Consider the following 20,809-nt stretch of genomic DNA (forward strand, 5'->3'; position numbering starts at 1 on the left):
TTATTGGAATTTAAATTCAAATGTATTTCTGTGGCGCTTTTCATAATTGTGAATCGTTGCGAAGCAGCTTTAAAGTAAATGGGTCAATGATGTGACGTTAATAATTTTGTGTCCGTATGGTTCAATTAAATGTAAAGTGGTTAAAATTTCAAAAAAAAATTTGCACATTACTTGCATACATTCTCTTTTTTGAGGACCAAGTCTAAAATTTCTGGTTTTATTTCATTTTGAAAGAATATTCAGGGGATAACTGCAAAAATGTCAATGTCAATTGATGTAACTATTATTTTTTTAAATAAAAATATAAATATCTTCATAAAAAGTGTGGAATAAAATATAATCATCTAGTTTAGTGTACAATGATTTTTTTTACATACATTTTTACATCATTTGTCAACGATTATTTAGAAAACAGAGCTGTTTTCAGCTATGTCCGGACAAATATTACAAAAACGCATTAAAATTTACATTTAGAAATAACTAAAAAAATAAAAAATTTTTGATGATAACACTTACATGCCATCAAGTTGGATAAAATATTTAATATTTATCATTCTTTGGCACAATTGGCGGTTACACCATTTGACATTTTCAGGTCCATTCAGTCTTAACTTTCATAAAAATTGTTCAAATGTAACTTTTTATTGCATAAAATTAACATAAATACACTATGAGCATTGAAATAAACCTGATGCATGCTTTTAAAACATGTTTTTTTAAAGATTTTTGAATTTCTCATCTTGCCAAACTTTTTTTGTCACTGACCCAAATACAGGAATATGAAATATAGAATAATGAATATATGTAATGTAATGTAATCAATAAGCTCTGATGCCATTGATGCAAGGTTTGTAATGCTATATTAGCCGAGATAAAACTATTTGAAAATTTGGAATCTGAGGGTGCAAAAAAAAATCATTATTGAAAAAAATCACCTTTAAAGTGGTCCAAATTAAGTCCTTAGCAGCACATATTACTAATGATAAATACAGGTTTTTTGATACATTTATGGTAGTAAATCTACAAAACATCTTCATGAAACATGATCTTTACTTAATATCCTAATGCTTTTTGGCATAAAAGAAAAATCGATAATTTTAACCGACACATTATGTATTGTTGGCGATTGCTCTAGTACAAATACACCTGTGCTACTTATGACTGTTTTTGGGTCCGGGGTCACATACATGTATGGTTTTATTATAAAATTGACCGCTCTCGTGATATTCTCCTACCTGTCCTAATCTCTGTCTTTAGTCTTTTCTGTGTACAGAGCATTACATATCCACCTAAAACCAACTCAACCAGATCAACACTAGACTGACACTCCTAGGAGACAGAAATAAACACCTCTCCATCTCCCTTTCTTTTCAAATCCATTTAACATCAGCGCAGCCACACCGAACAGGGGGAGGTTTTCAAATTCATCATCAGACCCAGCAGCCCACTTCACCCTCGAGCCTCACCGGGAAAGGTTGGCGAGCTATACTGACACACCTCACATCTCATATGAAGTGACAGTTTTATAGAAAGAGCCTTTTAATTTACGGTGCTAATCCCTTGCGCCTAATGCAGAGGACTTAACATCTCCTTTTAATCGCTGTCTGTTTTGTTTCTTTTGTCTGTTTCGTCCTGCAGAGGGTTTGTGATAACTGAATGGCAGACGTCCCGTCTGTATCGGATGAGAGAGGCACTGGAAGCCATTCGATTCGACGGCTTCTCCCTTAAGACATGTTTCCATGCAAAGGTAAGGGCCAAAGAGTCAAAACAATGAATCTTGAGCAGGCAGGCCATCATTAAAATTCAAAGGATCATTATGGGTTTTTTACCGCAAAATAAATCATTACAACGAGAAGCTTAAAAGGATTAAAACGATGTTTGAGTCAAAGCCAAGTCGAGCGGTCCGGCACGGACTCTACGGTTAACGCTCAGGACTCTTACTGGATCAGGAGAGAGAGCGAACAAATGGGTCTCCGAAAGGAAGAGATTAGTCATTTTAGTAAAGGAAAAAAACAATAATGGTTTCTATACAAGGTTACAGAAGGACTTGCATTAAGTAGCATTAGAGAAAGGTTACATCAAGTCCTTAAAATAGCCCTGTGGATGAAATGGCAAGATATGTGCAGAACAAAACGCCTGAGGCTAAAACAAAAATGGACGTCAGGTACTTCTACAAAAATGCCATTTTACATATCAATCACAAAACCTCTTATGCGGATGTTTCTTGGTCAGAATAAGAACCAGACTTTGATGCATAAAAATAAAAAAAATTTGAAAAACGTCTAATACCTGTTGGACTTGGACATCCGGGTGAAGTCGATACATCTGTTGTTGGGACAGTACTGTTGACTCTTTAGTTTAATCTTCATCTGATCCAGAACATCTTTCTGGGCCTCTCGGTGGCTTTGTAAGACCTCTACCTGTTGACGTGAATACAGACGTGAGTATAAAAGAGTGAGAAACCATTCACATCAATTCAAAATATTACATTAGAGATAACTGCAACGCCCTGTATGAAAACAATAACCTCAACGTCATTGATCCAACTTCAAAAACTATTAAAAATAATAAACCATCAGAACTTGCAAAACTAGATGTCTACAGTTTCAATCAATACGAACGCAATAAAGAGGCGCTTCAAACTGGCATCTCTCAGTTTTAGAAAGAGTTTGTTTGTTTTAAGAAGCGATTAGGGGCACTTTTCAAATCAAATTGGAAAGAAATATGCATTTCTGCTCGGTGCTTGACAAAATTGGCTACATTGGCTTGACCGAGATCAGCTATTGTGCAAAACACGAGGCGATAAAGGAGCAAAGCCAATAAAATCTTCAACAGACGGCTTTGATTTTTTGCTCATTTCTCAACGCTTTATGGAGCGCGCCGGTTTGCATTCTCCAGTGAATGCGTGCCGCCTGCTCCGCAGATGCCTCGAGAAAGGTCAGACGTTTCCATGAATGTAAACTGGTCCTCAATCAAAGCTAGCCTTGATAATAAACAAGCGAATCAACAGAAAGATGTCACTTTTTCATTCCATTTATTGGGCGGCCATCAAACGCCGGGCTCGGGCGCTTTGCTCATTTGGGAGAAATGAAATGAATCTAACTAGGAGCTCTAGAAAATTAGCGGCGAGTTCTCCACTCCCTCCTCGGAGGAATTTGCTTTCATTTGCCTTCATTTTTGATTCACTCAGCTCGCGCGCCGATGCCGTGTCAGGATCCTAATTACTCAATCCCAGCAGAGCGGCTTACACACGCAATAATAACCGATGCCCACCTCCGACAAAAGCAATTTCTGCATGCCACCTTGAGCATAAGGACAGTTCGGCCCAGAGCGGAGCTTTGGTTTTGCATCGAGGACGTGGTTGTAATTCCCTTCTCTTGTGCCTTGTCTGTGTTTAAGAGTCATTGGCATTGATCTTCACCCCTCCCCACACAACATCAACTGCAAGACCGATTAGAATCACCTTTTAGTATTAAAAATCAGAGTTGTAATCTATAAATGCATACGTTTGGGCTATGGGAAGATGTGGAGAATCTCGAGAGTTTACCCACAACAACAGTTTGAGATAAAAACTAAGCTTTCATAATCTTGAAACAGACAACGGCAACCCCCGCAAAAACACATGACTTAAAAGGCGAAGCGTCGCTTAATTAATTTTCTTATAAAGTGTGGAACAGCCAATAGCACGTCAACAACAAGTCTTGGCTTCCCATGCGACCTCTCTCTGAAAGCACAAAGCCTCCCGCAGATGCCGTAAATAACCCCATGAACGGGCAACACTGTGGCTAGGCTGGATTTCCCGGCATCTCTCCTCCTGCACTGTTTAAACCGAAGCTTATTCAGATATGCAGACAGAAGGGATTTGCGTGTGAATATTCTGTATTCTTATTTCAAACAGAATCATTCAGAAACCTCTCAAGCCATCTCTCGCTTCCACCGTCAGGAGCTTTAAACTGCTAATATGGCAGGAATCGATATAAATTCACTTATTTGATGAAAACTTACTCTCGTCCCCAGAGTGAGAAAAATAGTCAGATGTCTGTAAAATCTGCTGAAACGAATCACTTTGAGCTCTTTTGTTTACATGTCTGAGCTCCACTACTGGAAATTTCCACAGCTCCAGATCTTTAGGAATGTGCTATGATATTCAAGTGCCAATCAGGAACTTCATCATGTTATGTTTCGTTTCTGAATATTACATAAACCACTGTTATTACAAATATTACATTATCGGTAATTCACACACATTGGGCCTCATTTATCAATCTAATGCTATGTACACACGCTTAAGATTACTCGCGAGATTTAACTTCGTTTCTTGCAAATTTTTCGCTAGAGTTGAATATTTTCTACTTGGGCGAAGACGCGTTTGAGGCGAATAGCTTGTGGTTATCACAGCAAAAATGCTGCCCATATCGCGTCATTCGCATCGTTCCGTCTGATCGTTTTTATGTAATCTACTTGCGCAAATCGTTGAACTCGCATCTGGTGTGAACCCACAGTAACGCTGCTACCCAGTCTCACGAAATTATGTACCTGTAGTCACATAATGTTTTTATTGTTTTTGGTGATACTTTTACGAATTTTCGTGTTTTTTTTCTGTGATCGTATCGCGAATTTCTGTTTACGTGTCATTGTCACGTATTGGTTACTCAACTTCTTTTTCCTATTTTCAAACCATTGTTGCTTTGGTTTAGGGTTAGATTTGATGTTTGTGTTAGGATGTGACTTTAAGTTTGGTTAATACAATTTTTTCTGATTTATTTTTTTATATTTTAAACCATTTTCGCCTGACGTTAGGGTTAGAGTTGGGTTTGGTTAAGGATGTAATTTTATGTAAATCTAACCCTAAGCCGATGTAACAATGGTAAGAAAATAAGACATAACAGTTGAGTAACAAATATGTGCCAATGAAACATAAACAAAAATGTGAAATTTGTGACAGTATCACGAAAAATAATACAAAATTATGTGACTATAGGTACGTAATTTCATGTGACTGGGCTGAACATAGAAACAAGCACAAACCGTTGCGCAAATATCATCTTACGACAGCGTTCACTACGTGGGATTAATGCGGCGGATGAAAAATTTATGCCGTCCGTTGATAATTGGAGCAGATGAAAACTATCATAATTTCAATATTACGCCCATATAAATGAAGCATCGCCCCTAGAGTTCACAACATGAAGAAACGTAACTCGGCCACGCAAAGAAACGTCTCCATGGATACTAAACTTTGACCTTTCAACTAGCTTGAAAAGAAATAAAAAAGGAAGTCCAGAAAATTCAGTTTAGAGCCAGATCACTGAAGAAAAATTGATCTTTCTCCAAAAATGCCAACCTTGTAATTTTAAAAATTTTAATTATTAACTTGAGTATTATAGTATTTAATATGTATTAATATAGTTTTTAGACTTTTACGATGAAATATTTTGCATTGATGCATAAAAATATAAATATATATAAATGTAAATAAATACCATATTGTATATGTGAATTTCATTGCAGGTTTTGCACATAACAGTGTAGGTAGAATTAGTAAATTAATGACAAATCATAAAAAATAACTTTATCTTTCTTTTCAGACAAACTGTTAAACAAAGTCTCATTTTCCATTTATTAAACGAAACGAGAAAACTATTTATAACTTTTTCTCGTTATTCCTTTACAGATTAGATATTAAATGGGTAATACATACATCTTAATGCTAACTCATAACTTGCGTACATACTGTAAGGTGAAACCATACGTGAAATTTGACATAGCTCACGTCCATATTGGTAAATGCCAAGGTTAGGTGCAATTTTCTGTCGTACGCTCATTTCATTAATGAGGCCAATTGTGAAGCTTAAAAAATAATTGGAGAAAATGTGTGAAAACCAAGCTAAAGTCATTTTTGTGATTTACTGTTTTCTACATAAAATTATCCGACATAATTTAAAGAAGATTGTGTGAAAATATAATCTTGATATCTTTAATATTGACTGAGTAAGCTGATGTCAAAGATTAAAATCAATAAGTGAAATTGAACTTTGATGCTCCAAATCTCCATATTATAAGACTTATTTATTGGATAAAATCTTCCTGAACCAAGAAACAAAATCAATCCACAATGAATACAATACTCATTATCTCCATCTAAAAGTCTGAATTCTTTTGAACGTCTGAGTTAAAATAAAAAATAAAATAAATTAAGTCGAACACTTTGACAGGTGATTTTTGGAAATAAACAAAAATGCATTTTTATCAACCACCAACTTCACCAGGGAGAAGTTGTGTCAAAGTTTAATACTGAAGTTTGTTAAAAACCAAACCCGATGGGTAAGCAATAGGAATAGTGATGCTTGACTTGGCAAACCCCAACAAAATCCCTCTATTTTTAAAACTGTTTTGTACCAAAGAGAAACAGTAATGAGAGAAAAACATCAATGGTCGTAAAGTATTAAAAGCCCCATCAGGCAAACAGATTTTTAGACTAATTCGCCTTCATAAGCGAGACGAATGCTGAAATTTTACAGATTGTGTTTAAAAACTCTGCACTAGAGGCAAACGATCACAAACACGACGACGCTTGAGCTCTGAAGCACATGTGTTTCACATACAACAGGAGGAAAGAATTCATCGGGATCAAATATAATCCAAACAGAATTCAATAACATTCTTTTGTTTCTACATTGCAATAAAAAAACAAAAAAGACAGAAAGAAAAAAAGAGAGAGAGAGAGAAAGGCGACAGTCTCATTGAAAGCAGCTGGGGAACAATATAAACTAACGAAGAGAAAAATGTGACTCCGGTGGGCAGTTTGGAGAAAACTTTAGTGAATTGTTGGACAGAGGCCTGCGGATACCTCCTAAATTCTATATTTAAGCTATGTGACAAAACGCCGTCTTCGCTCATTTCTTTATCGCCTGCTTTGAATGCGAGGAGTGCCGCGGCGAGATTGAAAACCGTGGGAAGTCTCACGGCACCGCGCCTCCCCCGCGACCGGTGTTCAAAACAACCACAACATACACGGGCCTGTTTGAAATGTCTCCCGTCAGGTCGGTCCTGATGTTCAGAGGCTGTATCGGGAAAATAAATTCAGCCGGGAGTTGTGTGAGGTCGAGGCGGCGGTTGTAAACGGCCACGGGTTCTATCAAAGCAGCTCATAAATTGACAAATACGCCTGCAAAGCTTCACCTTCACATACGCGGTCATTTTCTGCGAAAGGAAAACAAAATCTACCAATTGTCGTTTAAGGGGGTGTAATTCATTCCAATGTATCGGATTCACGAGTAAGAAAAAGTACGTGCTACTGTTCCAACCGGCGGAGGGTCGGTTTGCCTCTCGCTCCTTGGAAAGTTATGGGAGAGATTATTTTTGAGGACAGCGGCCCTCAGAGGGGCCGTCGAAGGCATGAAACTCATTTGAAAACTATTACTTTCGAATCACTAGTCATAAAGGCTGGATTTAATGTGTGGTGAGCGCTTCCTGAATGAATCACATGACTTTATAGCCCAAAATAATGACGATTATTACAGTGTTGTAAGACACAAGTTCTTCACGTTCACTCACGCTTATCTGTCTTTTGCAGCCAACCAGCTGCAGATACGAGCGCATTTGTTTGCTGTTGTTTGACTGCTTGGTCAAATAAATTTGATTATGTATGCAATATAAAACAAGGGGCCATATTTTAACGGTTATCTACGCTGCCACTGAAACAGATGCTTGCTTTGGCTCAAGATAAATTAGACATGCTTTATCTGGAGAATTCAAAACAAACACTACACAACATATGAAAAGTTATCTTATACAATTAAAATTCTTAAAGTTATAATCTACTAAATGCATATAAAGGCTTCAGTAGCATATTTTAAATGAACAATTAAACCTGATATACAGTATATAGAGTGATTTCAAAAGTATTCAGACCCCCTTCACTTTTTTAATTTTTTGTAATACTACTAATATTCGTTTTATTTTCATTAATCTGTTGTGAAAACAGATGTTTAGAAATGTCTGTTAATTAATTTGTTTAAAAAAAAAACATTTGCATAAATATTCAGAGCCCTTCACTTTTTTACATTTTGTAATGGTGCAGCCTAATGAAAACACAACGAAAAGAACAAAAGAAATCAAAGAAAACACAAGCAATAAAGAAAATATCTCCATCAGTTTGACAACACATGCACTGCAGATACTCGCAGATCATTGTCGTATCTTCTGCTTCCAGTGTGTTTCTGTATTCGTACGTGTTGTGGGAATTTGCAGTGCGTTTATTTATTTGTTTGTGCTCCAAGTATCTGCAGCGCATGTGTTGTCAAACTGATATAGATGTTTTCTTAATTTGCAGTGCAGTGACCCCTGTCGGCCACCGTAGGGTACACACCAAACGCAAATTCAACAATTTGGGTGAGTAGATTCCATACAAAGTCAATGTACAGATGCGAATAGACGTGAACGGCGATGCGAATGACGCGAATCGGGCGGCACAGTAGTTATAAAAACTTAAAACTATTCAACTCGGGCAAAAATTAGCATGACACCAAGTTAAATCCTGCAAGTAATCTAATGCTGCGTTTACACCAGCCGCGGTAGAGGTGTCAAGCGCCAGTGATTTCAATGTTAAGTCAATGTGAAGACGCGTTGACGTGCGTCTGTAGGTCTCGCGGCGCGGATGAGGCGTTTGGCGAGGTAGACGCAATTCCACCATGCGCGAATGGTGCTTTTTGTGCATTTTGCGTTTGACGCGAATTTGTGGCTGACGCCCGAGTTAAAAAATTTGAACTTTGGCGGATTTTCGCGCGTGTTAACCAATCAGGAGCCTGCTTGCTGCTGTGGCGGCAGAACCCCCCTTCCCCGGAGTCACTCATTCAACATGAAGGAACGCTTGATATTGTCCGTGAGCAGTCACCCGGAGCTATTTGACACAAGTTATTTTTCTATAAAGACAGGAATAAAAAGGATCTGGCTTGGAAGAGTGTCAGTGAGAACATTGGGCAACCTGGTAAGTTGTAAATACACATTTCACTTTTGAGTCACGTGACTTTTATCGACCCGCGCCGTTTATTTTACCCCTATAGTAAGGCGACCAAATACAAACTCTCTCAACATCAGCCTTCTTGCAAACAGACAACCGCATAGCACTTGCCCCTCCCACAAGAAGCGGAGTTTGCCTCTGACGCGCGTCAAATGCTTGCTTTTCCGCACGTCTACTTTGCTCTAGACGCCACGAATGCATTCAAACTGTTCAAGCGGCAAACTAGGCGCGGTAGACGCAATTTTGATGCCTCACATGCGGTTGGTGTAAACGCAGCATAAGGCGAGGAACACGATGGTGTGTACGCAGCATAATACTACAATCTTTTTTTTATTATTTATCTTTTTGCCATAATGACGAAGTAAAAACTGAATTTTAGAAATGTCCGTATATTTCTTTTATAAAAACTTGAAATTTTACATTTGCATAAGTATTCAGACCCTTTACTCAGTGATCAGTTGAAGCAACTTTGGCAGCAAATACAGCCTTGAATCTTTTTGGGTAAGACACAACCTAGTTCGGGGGATTTTCTGCCATTCTTCTTTGCAAAGCCTCTCAAGCTCTGTCAGGTTGGATAGGAACCGTCAGTGGACAGACATTTTCAGGTCATTTTCAGAATATACTGTATATACAGCTGCAGAAAAAATTAAGAGACCATTTCAATGGTCCCTTTCAGTTTTTCTAGATTTACTATTTATAGGTATGTGTTTAAGTAAAATGATAATTTTTGTTTCATTCTGTCAACTACCGACAACATTTCTGCCAAATTCTTATTAAAGATGATGTGTTTTAATTTGCATTTATTTACTGAAAATTGAAAAGGGGAAAACATGATCAAAATCACAAAAAATGCAGTGTTTTCTGATCTTCAATACTGATAGAAAACAAAAGAAAACAAGTTCAAATTTATTTCTCAACAACGCTAACATTAACTCATTCCCCTGCCAGCCTTTTTTTTTTTGAGTTGCACGCTAGCATTTTTTGTGATTTTCACAACATGCCTTTCAGGAAAATTTTCTTCTATATATATATATAAACATCCAAATATATCAATTAAAGAACAGACCCTATCTACATCCTATCTATATTTTTTTCTCTGCTTATAAACTCTTAAATATGGGTATTTTTTTCAGAAATTTTTTTTTTTTTTGCAAAAAGCTAAAATAATTACATTTTTGTGAAGGAATTTTGTTAGAGTTCAGACCCAGAACGATTATCAAAACATACTCAGAGTGTAAAATTTATAAATAATTTTGTTTTTAAATACATTGGGTATGTGCGCCATCTAGTGTATATTCACAATATTACAGATAACCGTAAAAAATCAGCACGTTTTTCATGCAAATGTTTTCTCTAAATTGCCAAGATAACTCGTCAATGGCGGGGGAAGAGTTAATACTAATGTTTTACATGTATTTTAGGAAAAATGAAAAAAACTGACTTTTAGTCACATGTCATGGGCCTCATTTTGCTCTCAGTCTTTTACATTTGCTGTTGGGTGACTTTATGTCACTCCCGAAGATTTGTTTTTGGTGAAATTTAACAGACACTTGACTGAAATTGTTACAATACATCCAGAAATAAAGATTAAAGTCAAAACTGGAGCAATCTCTTAATTTTTTTCTGCGGCTGTATAAACCTGACGAAAAGCATCAAATTAAGTTTTTGTAAGCAACATATAAATGCTGCATTACAATAGATGTCAGATATCAACAACAAATAGACCTATATATTTCCATACACAGAGTATTCAGCATTTATTGGCTCAATAAATAAATAAAAACTGACCGAGAGCCCAGGAAGTAAAGATGGCAACATCCAAGTCGCTTACATTCAAGACTTCACGTGCCACTGAATCTATTGATTTGAAGTTAAATGGGAATGCTAATGGACAGCTCTTCTCCGGGCATAATAGCCCCCCTGCCATTTCTCACATTCGTTTTTCTCTACCTACTCTTTGTTAAATGTCAAATATCTTCTTACACACCGCTTTCTTGGGACAGCATTTGAAATACCTTAATAAAAGACCTGATGAGGTCGCAATGAAATTTTAATTGGTAATAAGAAATGAATTACACATTTAGATTACAACAAAACAATGTCTGCAATGCCTTTGACCTTGAAGTGAAAGTGTGTACTTGTCCCCACCAAAGAGCTCACGCCTTCATCTGCACATGTCGGATCCCCTTTAAAAAATATCCCAAGCAGTTTGAAAGCTTTAGCTCCTGCAACATTTATCAGGGCGTGAAATTAGCAATTGCTAGGAGCTAAATTGCTGCTTCTTATTTAATGTTGTTGCTGAAAGGTGACATTTAATCGCTGATCCTTGCTTCCATGAAGTGTAAGCACCTCGAGACACGGGCAGGAAGACACGCTGGGGCTCTGAAACAATGTTCGTGTTATAGATTAGTCAGACGGGGGGTCGTATCGATCGGGCGGTCATCATTTTCAATCTAATAGGGACTATCTTCACTTTAATATGGTTCTGGTTTGCTTAGCTATGCAATGCATGCCAAACAATCACAGCAGGTGTGTCAAGAATGCCAGAATAGATCTATCATTTTGCCATCCCATATAGGTGACAACAACTTGGTCATTATACAAAACTGGTGCCTTGTTTGTGTTCCTCATTTACATAACTGTACATTAGACAATCAATAGACAAATGTTATATACATATAGTAAAAAATAAACAGTAATAGAAAAGTTTTTTGAGATTTTTTTTTGACTTAATACATTGTTAAAGTTAAATCTGTCTTTCTTTTTTTTCCAAATCAATTTCAAGAAAACATACTGCAACATTGAATCGTGTATCAAAAACAGCAATCGTTTTGAAATAACTAGAGTTTACGATATCAAAAACATCAAGCATTTTCTCTGATACTTTTTTTACTTTATCCCTTCCCCAAGAAAAAAAGGAAAATAAATAAAAATAAGTTAATTAACAGAGGAAAGTAAATAAATAAAAAGATTTAAGTATACAATGAGTTAAAAAGATTTAAGTATACATTGAGATATCTGTCTTTCTAATAAGCATACGGTAGTTTCACAACCTTAAATACAAGGATTGTAATCTCGAATTAAATAGTTTAACCTTCTTATATTCCAACATATTACCCCTTAACTGGCACAGCCCTTTGTAAATGAGGGGGGGGGGGGTAAAAAGGTAATGTACATTTATTGTAATAAATAAAAATAATGCAATAACGTATATATTTATACATAAAATTATCATCACAAAAAATGAGGTTTGTGTTACACTTTTAAGGGTTTTACCAACAATGGCCACTAGGTGTCAACGATTTGCTGCATACTCTTGTCACAAATTAATAAATTACTGTCACTACAAAGTTTTGATATATAGTTTGTCATGATTTATTTAAATTTTCATGCAAAATATTGAAGTAAACTCAGGTGCCCCGCTCACTGGAAAGCGCCAGTAAAAGGGTTAAAATGTTTGAGCTTTCTAAAATGCTAAAGCAATTGATTAGAAATACGTTAGTTGTCTGAAATTCCCTTTAAAAAATAAACTTTTCAGAATGAGAAAAGGCACCTGTTTCATACAAAGACCCATCTAACAGATTACACATCACAAATAAAGCACACTCACAGAAACAAATATAATCACAACATGCCATCCTTTCTACAAAAGCTTCTTTGAAACCCAAAAAGAAAGCAGAATGCGTTTGGTTTGCGACCTGCTTCAAAAATCCCCCGACTTCAATTCCTCGCTGCTTTTCAACATAGCGAGACGGCGCGCGTCAAACGGCTGAGATGAAGATATTCGAAAACTGAGCCAAGCGCTTCGGGCAGGTGTTACATGAGAATCCATTAATATAGGTAATTAACATTAGCCACCATTTTAATTAACATGCAAACTAATTAGGAAATAATTAAGTCGCATGAAAAAATCTGATCTTCAATGAAAATCAGACGAATCAGCAGTTACCTTGACATGGTTTCTTTGAGGTTTGGGGAGCAGAAATGAGATTGTGGCTGTGTTTCTTATATGCATGTGAGATGAAAGCAGGCTGTTTTTCAAAGTAGTTAAATGAAACTACAGGCACTAGATCAGATCTAGAAGAGAGATCAGACTCTACTGGATAGTCTGCAACAGCACACGGCATTAAAGTACAAGCACACATCAGACGCCAGCCACTGCCTGAAGGGCTGCGTGTGAAAGAGAAAATAAAGGTGAAGACGGGAAGTGTAACTCCATAATCCGCACCGAAATGTCAAAAAGCCTCATGTATTAACGTGAACTAATCCATGTTTATAGAAACAAAACTAAGTTTTTAACATCACTGAAAAAAAATTATTCATTCAATTTACTAAATTTTTTTAAGGTAGTGGTTGCAATCAATTTATTTAAGCTACATTTAAACATAAAAGATTAGTAAAGTAAAATAAAATAAAAAACTTTTGATTAAATGTAGCTTAAATAAATTGATTGCAACCACTTACCTTAAAAAAATTGAGTAAATTGAATGAATCATTTTTTTCAGTAATGATTTACCCAAGAAGGAGGTGGACCCTTTGTTGGTCCAAATTTTCCTATCTACCACAAATTCAAAATAAAGGTTTCAGGAATGGTCTTAAGAAATTAATTAAAATGCAGATCCTTTTGTAAATTATAGTGTTTTATAGTCTCTTGAAAAAATGCAATATAATAAATAACTATATTATCAGTGATAAGAGCTTACAAAATGAACTGCACTGTAAAAAAATATTTTTGCACTTAAAGGAACAGTATGTAGGATTGTGGCCAAAACTGGTATTGCAATCACAAAACTTGTGGCTAAAACTGGTACTGCAATCACCCAACTAGTGGCCAATACACAAAATGACAACATAAACATCAGTTGAGGGCTGCAACTCCACTTTTTAAATGATAATATCCTGGCCAGAACACTATTGTCAGTGATATAAGTATTTGAAATGAAAATTATTTCTTAATGGCTAGTGACATATCAGGGCAATTTTATGATTAATTGATATAAATTTCTTACATACTATTCCTTTAAGTTTTTTAATTTAATCAACTTGGATTTACAAGTAATTCCAACTTTATTGACTAGTGATGGGTTGCTGTACAATAAAAAAAATGATTCATTCAATTGGTTGCAATCAATTTATTTAAGCTACATTTAAACAAAAGTTTTTTGTTTTCTTTTGCCATTCTATTTCTTGTTTTTTTTTTGTTAAAATGTTGCTTAAATAAATTGATTGCAACCACTTACCTTAAAAAATTATTAAATTGAATAAATCATTTTTTTCAGTGTAACGTTTAAAAAAAAAAGCTGACATAAATAAAGCAAATTCAACTTGACTAAATAAATTACAGCAACTCATTACTTGCTTAAGTGAGGTGATTAAAATCTAAAATGTATGTGCAAAAATATTTTTTTACAGTGTCTATTGTTGTATTACCTTGGAATGATCCATTTTATTTACATACATTAATAAAACGTTTTAAATAAATCATTTGTATTTTTTACCACAGTGGATAAAAAATCCGTTCCAAATGTCAAAATGAGTTTTGTGACCAGCAGTTAGACATGTGAGTGATGAAAACAGGACATTTCTGAATTGTCTCGGCCAGACTGACCATAACATTTGTCCAGCATTTTCCAGGAACGGCGTACAGTACGTGTAGTGCATTTGTTTGTTTGAAGGACTGTCGCCGAACATTAAAAGCCAGAGAGGTGGGAAATGGAGTTAGAAAACATCACATGAAGTAAGTGCTTTTAAATGCTCTTCTTGGCAATCACCAAAGGAAATTGATTTTAGTAATAAGACAAAGAAAGCAATTGCAGAGATCGATGCATAAAGCCAGAGCGTAATGTACGGAGCCAAGTTTACTATTTCATTAACAGTAGGACAAAACTCCAGAAACCATTCGCTATGACAAATGCTCCAGACCATTATATATACATTTCAGGTGAGTGCTGCGGGCCAACTTAAATTCTATTTCTCTGCCCCATTGTATCTCTATTTATTATTTGTTGCATTTGTTCCAGATGGTGAAGAAAGGGCTGCTGAGAGTCTATTGTTCCCCCGGCCTTAGAAAACTGAATTTGAAATAACCCCAAGCCGGCGCCGCCATTACACACATACACTAAATTTCACACGTTAAAATTTCCTTCAAAGCCAAAGCTCAGATGTCCAAGCTGATAAAATAATATACATATTACACTGAATATATTTCACACCTCATTATTGCAGTTTTGAGATGCATTGCATTCAATGACCATAAAGACATTCTCATGCTCTAAAAAATGACAAAATAGCAATGCTACTGTACTGATTTGTCAAAACAGAAGATAACCGAGGATAACTATGCATTGTTTTGTAGGTGAAGGATAATGAACATAGAGGATTATGTACAAACATTTACTAAACAGTTTATCTAATCAAAGTGATGTAGGAACTTCGACTCACTGATGCATTTTATGTGCTTTAAAGTGCAAAATTTAGTGTAAGCCGGGTATGTCTCCCCAGATGTCGCCATAAACATATGGCACAGTCACAACTTGGCAAAACTTTGGATAAGTTATAGATTTCAGCAGTTTCCAAGTTAGACTTTACACGACTTACTTAGACTTCTACAATGTCAGAAAAGTTTCCACTGGGACAGTTCCCTACTTAAAGGTACAGCATTGGACCTAAAGAGTTTATAGTACTACCTCAGTTGCGGCCAGTAACTTCTTTTTTCGAGGGCGCTTGATGCAAAGTTCGTCACAACATGCATGTAGCCAGTCATGTGTGTGGTTCGTAATTTCAAAATATGTGTTCGGCGCATCGAGTGAACCTACGTGCATCACGTGTCTTGTCAAAATAAGTGCCTGCTGCAGACGCGTCTAAAGGGTTTATGATAAAAGAGACGCTTGCGTTTGCCAGATACTGGCATAATCTCATGCGTAATCAGAGTTTATTGTTAAGGGAGCGTCATGCGTGTATATGTTACATTATTACTACGCTCCCTTGTACGGTTTATTCTTAGCCACTGTATTCTGCCTCTTATATTATCCATCAATTTTTCTGTGTTTTCTCCTATTCATGTAAAGCTGCTTTTAAACAATTAACAATTGGGAAAAGCGCTATATAAATAAAATTGAATGGAAAAATTGAATTGAATCTTGTCAATTAAGCGAAAATGCTTCCCTGCCATTGACGATTCCCTGATGAGTTTTAATGGCAATCTATATTTCCGCTATTATCCTCTAGGTGGCGCTCTTACCCAAACACTGAGGCATTCACTGATTTAACTCTTTCCCCGCCATTGACAAGTTATCTCATCAATTAACTCTTTAGCCGCCATTAGAGAAAACGCTTCCCTGCCAATGACGAGTTTTTCAGTCTTTCCGCAATACCGCTATTATCGACCAGGTGGCGCCCTCCCGCAAGTTTTTAAACCCGGAAGTATTGCCCTATGGCAAGCGGCTGCATGTCCGTGTCTGTTTTAAAGATCGCTCTGAATGGGAACTCTATGAAAAGTCCGTCACAAAAATGGAATTATCTCTGATTTTTGCTCAAAACGTGGTGTTGCAGAAACCTACCCATATTCAAAAGCTGATTACAAAAGAACCACTGAAGGTAGGATGAAACGGGTTTTTTTTTTTTTGAAAGCAGAGAGTCTGTTCTTTCATTTGGTATATTGTATGTTTATATATTTAAAGAAGAACATTTTATGGAAGGCATTAAACTTTTGTGAAAATCATGAAAAACGCTGGCGCTGGCTGGCAACTTTTTTTTAAAACGCTGGCGGCGAAAGAGTTAAGAGAAAACATTTGCATAAAAAAGGTCTGTGGCGAATTTTCATGTTAATCTGCGATACCACGATTATCCACTAGAATCCGCACGTACCCAATTTATGAAAAAAACTGAAGCCAAAACATTATTTACTTATTTTAAACTCTATATACGTTCTGAATCTGATCTCTAACACAATTCCTTCACAAAAATGCAATTATTTCAGCTTTTTGCTAAAGAAATTGTATTTTTTAAGACAAATACCCATGTTTATATTTTTTTAAGAAAATTTACCTGGAAGGCATTTTGTGAAACGTTTGTGAAAATCACAAAAAATGCTGGCGGGCAACTTTTCAAAAAAATGGCTGGCGGCGAATAAGTTAAAAACAGTAAAAACTCTATACATATGTTGATCATCGTTCTGAATCTGATCGCTAACAAAAGTTCTTTACAAAAACACAATTATCTCAAAGTTTTGATCAAAAATGTTATATTTTTAACAAAACCTACCAATATTTAAGAGGTTATAAAAGATAACTTTTTCATTTTTTGTTTGAAAGCATTTTGTTCTTTTATTTGATATATTGCATGTTTATATATTTAAAGAAAAACATTTTCTGGATGACATTAAACTTAAAAAGGGTACCACCCCAGTGACAGCCTTTGGGCATTTTTCTGACAGTGCACAACTGTAAGATCCTAAGATCTCAATCAAACGGAAGTACAGTAAGAGTTTTTTGAAGGAATAGGAATACTGAAATCTTTATCCGCCGTGGTTCTGGACTGTTAACGTGCATTGAATGTAAAGAGCTACAGTAAGGTAGGACTTGGATGACTTGTTAACAGACAGCGAGGGGTTAACACAGCGAGGAGAATCTTAACTTGAGCCTTGGCAGCTGCTAAACGCCTCTGACATCTCACCAGCGTTCTCATTCCAACCAGTAAGCCACCTTCAAAGTTGCTGTCAGGTAAATGACCTTGTATTTCATTAACTGATAATTAAATGGATTTATTCCACTAACGGTTTTAATTAAAATGCTAGAAATATTGATTACCTCTATCATCTCTTCTCCCCCCAGATGAGAAAAGGTTCGAGAACTGTTTATTTAGAGAGGGGAGAGAATTAAATTAGATTGAATCTCTAAGAGATTTAAATAAGGCGTCTTACTTTTCTGCTGGCCGAGCAGAAAAGGGGGGGCTCGCTTTTTTGATGTTTGATGTAATTATTTTGAAATCCATTTTTGCTTACCTTAATATTTAATTAAAATATCATTTCAAAATATAATTAAATCTTCCGTTTATTACGAAGGACAGAGCGTCTATCAGTTTCCGAAGGCTGTCCATCGTGCCACGTGTAAGGTAAACAGAACGTACAGCCAAACGGCAGCTGTATGAAAAGAGTTGGGTTCATCCGGGGCGATGGGGCGTAACTGCGCTATTGTTCTAATGCATATTGGCTGTTGTCCCGAAGCCACTGTCGTCAAAGCTCAGAGATATTTCAGCGCTGCTACAGGGTCTTCTCGTCTGCTGATGGACAAAGTAATTACGCATGAAATCAAATATGATTTGTTGAAGGGGGTTCATGAAAAACGCAATCTTTATAGCCGCGCACTGGCACCTCAAGTCTTTAGCTGTTTGCTAATGCATCGCAAGGACGCCGGGACTTATGGGTAATAGGATCAAAAGGGCCAAATGAAAATATATGACATGATCTATGATTTTCAAAGATTCTGTTTAAAATTTCTGTTACACAATGCATATGTTGTCCCATACCTGTATATCAGGGGTCTGTAACAGGGGGTCCGGAGACCCTTGGGGGTCTGTGGTGGTATTACTGGGGGTCCTCCAAATTAAGTTTGTATGCAATTTTTTATGAAGGTAATGCATTCATAGGTTAATAATTCAATTTTAACTTAAAATAAAGAGCATAACGTTCTCCTATAAAATCTATAAAATCTATATATTTCTTTCTTCTGTATTTGCTATATTTCAGAAATATTGGAGTAACATTCAGATTTTTTCTTTATTATGTAAGGAAATTATAAGGATTTGGGATGATATATGAGGGTTTTTCATTAATAGATAACTTATTTTTTTTAAAACTTGAATTCATCTTTTAACAAAGAATCAATAACATTTTCTGCTCATAACTTTAAAACTCAGAAAACAAGAAAATTAGATCCGTCATTTACATCATAGGTAGTATGCAAACGTTAACGCGTAGGGGAAAATTAGCAGCAATTAAGGTATTTTGGGGTAATTCAAAACAATTAAGTGTAATTTAAAGTCAACTGTGTCAAAATTAGAAAGTGTTTGCCATTTTTGAAAAGAAAGTCTGGCTGATAAGTGGTGTTTAAGATTCAAGACGACTTTCTTACACACAAACAGATGCAGGAAACTGACAACAGAAAAAACTGGGAAAAAAAATACAGAGAAAAAGTGAGTATGGTTAAAAATAGTGAGAGTAATAAAAAAAATTATTTCAAATGGCACACTAGCTACTATTTACAAAGAAAAGAGTATGCAGCCTATATTTTTTTTCCATAAAAATGGTTTGAAATACCAGCTTGACTACTTTTGTATAAAATGTGCAGTATAAAGGACACTACATGAAATCCTGCATCCCACAATGCAATGCATTTAACCTTCTGCTTTCACATAAAAACTTAAAGCGAAATCGGTCATCGTTTCTCTATGTGAAAGTGACGTAATGGCCAATGAATGGTAAAACTTAAGATAAGGTGCCTTGCTCGAGGGCACCCCAGTCATTTCCTGCCATTTTTGGATATCAAACCAGTGACTTTTGGGTTACAAGCCCGACTTTCTAACCATTAGGCCATGACATCCGACAGTATGTACAGTATGGGTCTAATAAATGACCAAATTAAATGCAAAAATGCTCATGAATGCTTATTGATTTCATGCTTACTATGCTAAAAGAGCAGTGCATACTGTACAGCGAGGAAAATAAGTATTTGACACATCAGCTTTTTTATCAGTAAGGGGATTGGTACTAATAAGGGGCAGTGTTTCTCTCTCAATACTGACAGATTTCAGGTGATCTCCTGGCTTTCTATGCCATTTTGCACATTGTTCTTTCCATGTGTTCAATACTTATTTCCTGTGTCATTTCACTTTATTTATTATGACTCAACTTGTACACTTAAATGTTCTGATTTCTTTGTATGAATTTAATACTTGGCTTGAAGGCTACATCTGGTGGAAATTTTGTGTTAATAGCCCACTTAGAAATCCCCTTAATGATAAAAATGCTGATGTGTCAAATACTTATTTTCCCCACTGTATATTCAAGTCTGAACAAAGCCATTATAGAAAGAAATATACACACAATCTCATTGCAATTTGTACGTAAGGTGACTAATTTGTATTAATTTGTACAACCTCAATCTTATGGGTTTTTTTTTGTGAATTGCTTTTGCCTCTGTGGCGGTGGGGTTAGGGGTGGGGTCTCATTATTGTCTTTCTTCTAATAATCACACTTTTTTTGTCTAAGAAGAAGATAAGAAAAGCAACCTCCTAGAAACCTCACCCTAGCAACCTAATAGCAATGCACTAAAACCCATACAGAACATTTCAGCAACAGCATAGTTGGAGCGACTTTTGCATCAAAACAACAACAAAATAAAGCCATTAATATCGAAAAGTCCTGGTACCCTAGCGATTTGTTGTCTTATCACACCTTATCAGCCGTGTACCGGACTACATAGAAAAATTAGAAAACTTGGCTCTGGAAGATCACAGAATTCCGACACACAACAACAGGGACAGAATTCCCAGGGGGCAGCATGCACAACACACCTAAACATGAAGGTACAGAGCGGTTCTGAGAAACACCGATACACAAGCCTTCGTCTGGCATTTACTTACATTTACGTTCAAGGACACTATCGCACACAGTTACAATATCACAGCTGGAGCATAAATCACCAGTAATCCAGCAGACAAGCCTCTCTGTGTTCACAGAAAGACCGGCATTTGTAACTGCCACAATGCAGTAATGGATTTCATCGGGTT

At 36.2% G+C, this 20,809-nt stretch overlaps 1 protein-coding gene across 1 annotated transcript in view; it reads right to left on the reverse strand.

Annotated features, from left to right (window-relative positions):
- The window catches only part of akap6 (A kinase (PRKA) anchor protein 6), a 157,913-nt gene that overhangs the window by 53,776 nt on the left and 83,328 nt on the right, over positions 1 to 20,809 (reverse strand). Inside the window, exon 8 of the mRNA XM_065253813.1 lies at positions 2,290 to 2,420. Within this exon, the coding sequence (XP_065109885.1) occupies positions 2,290 to 2,420 (131 nt within the window). The remainder of the gene's footprint in view (positions 1 to 2,289; positions 2,421 to 20,809) is intronic.

This window comes from Paramisgurnus dabryanus, chromosome 17 (assembly GCF_030506205.2).
Source record: "Paramisgurnus dabryanus chromosome 17, PD_genome_1.1, whole genome shotgun sequence".
In the NCBI taxonomy this organism is placed as follows: domain Eukaryota; kingdom Metazoa; phylum Chordata; class Actinopteri; order Cypriniformes; family Cobitidae; genus Paramisgurnus; species Paramisgurnus dabryanus.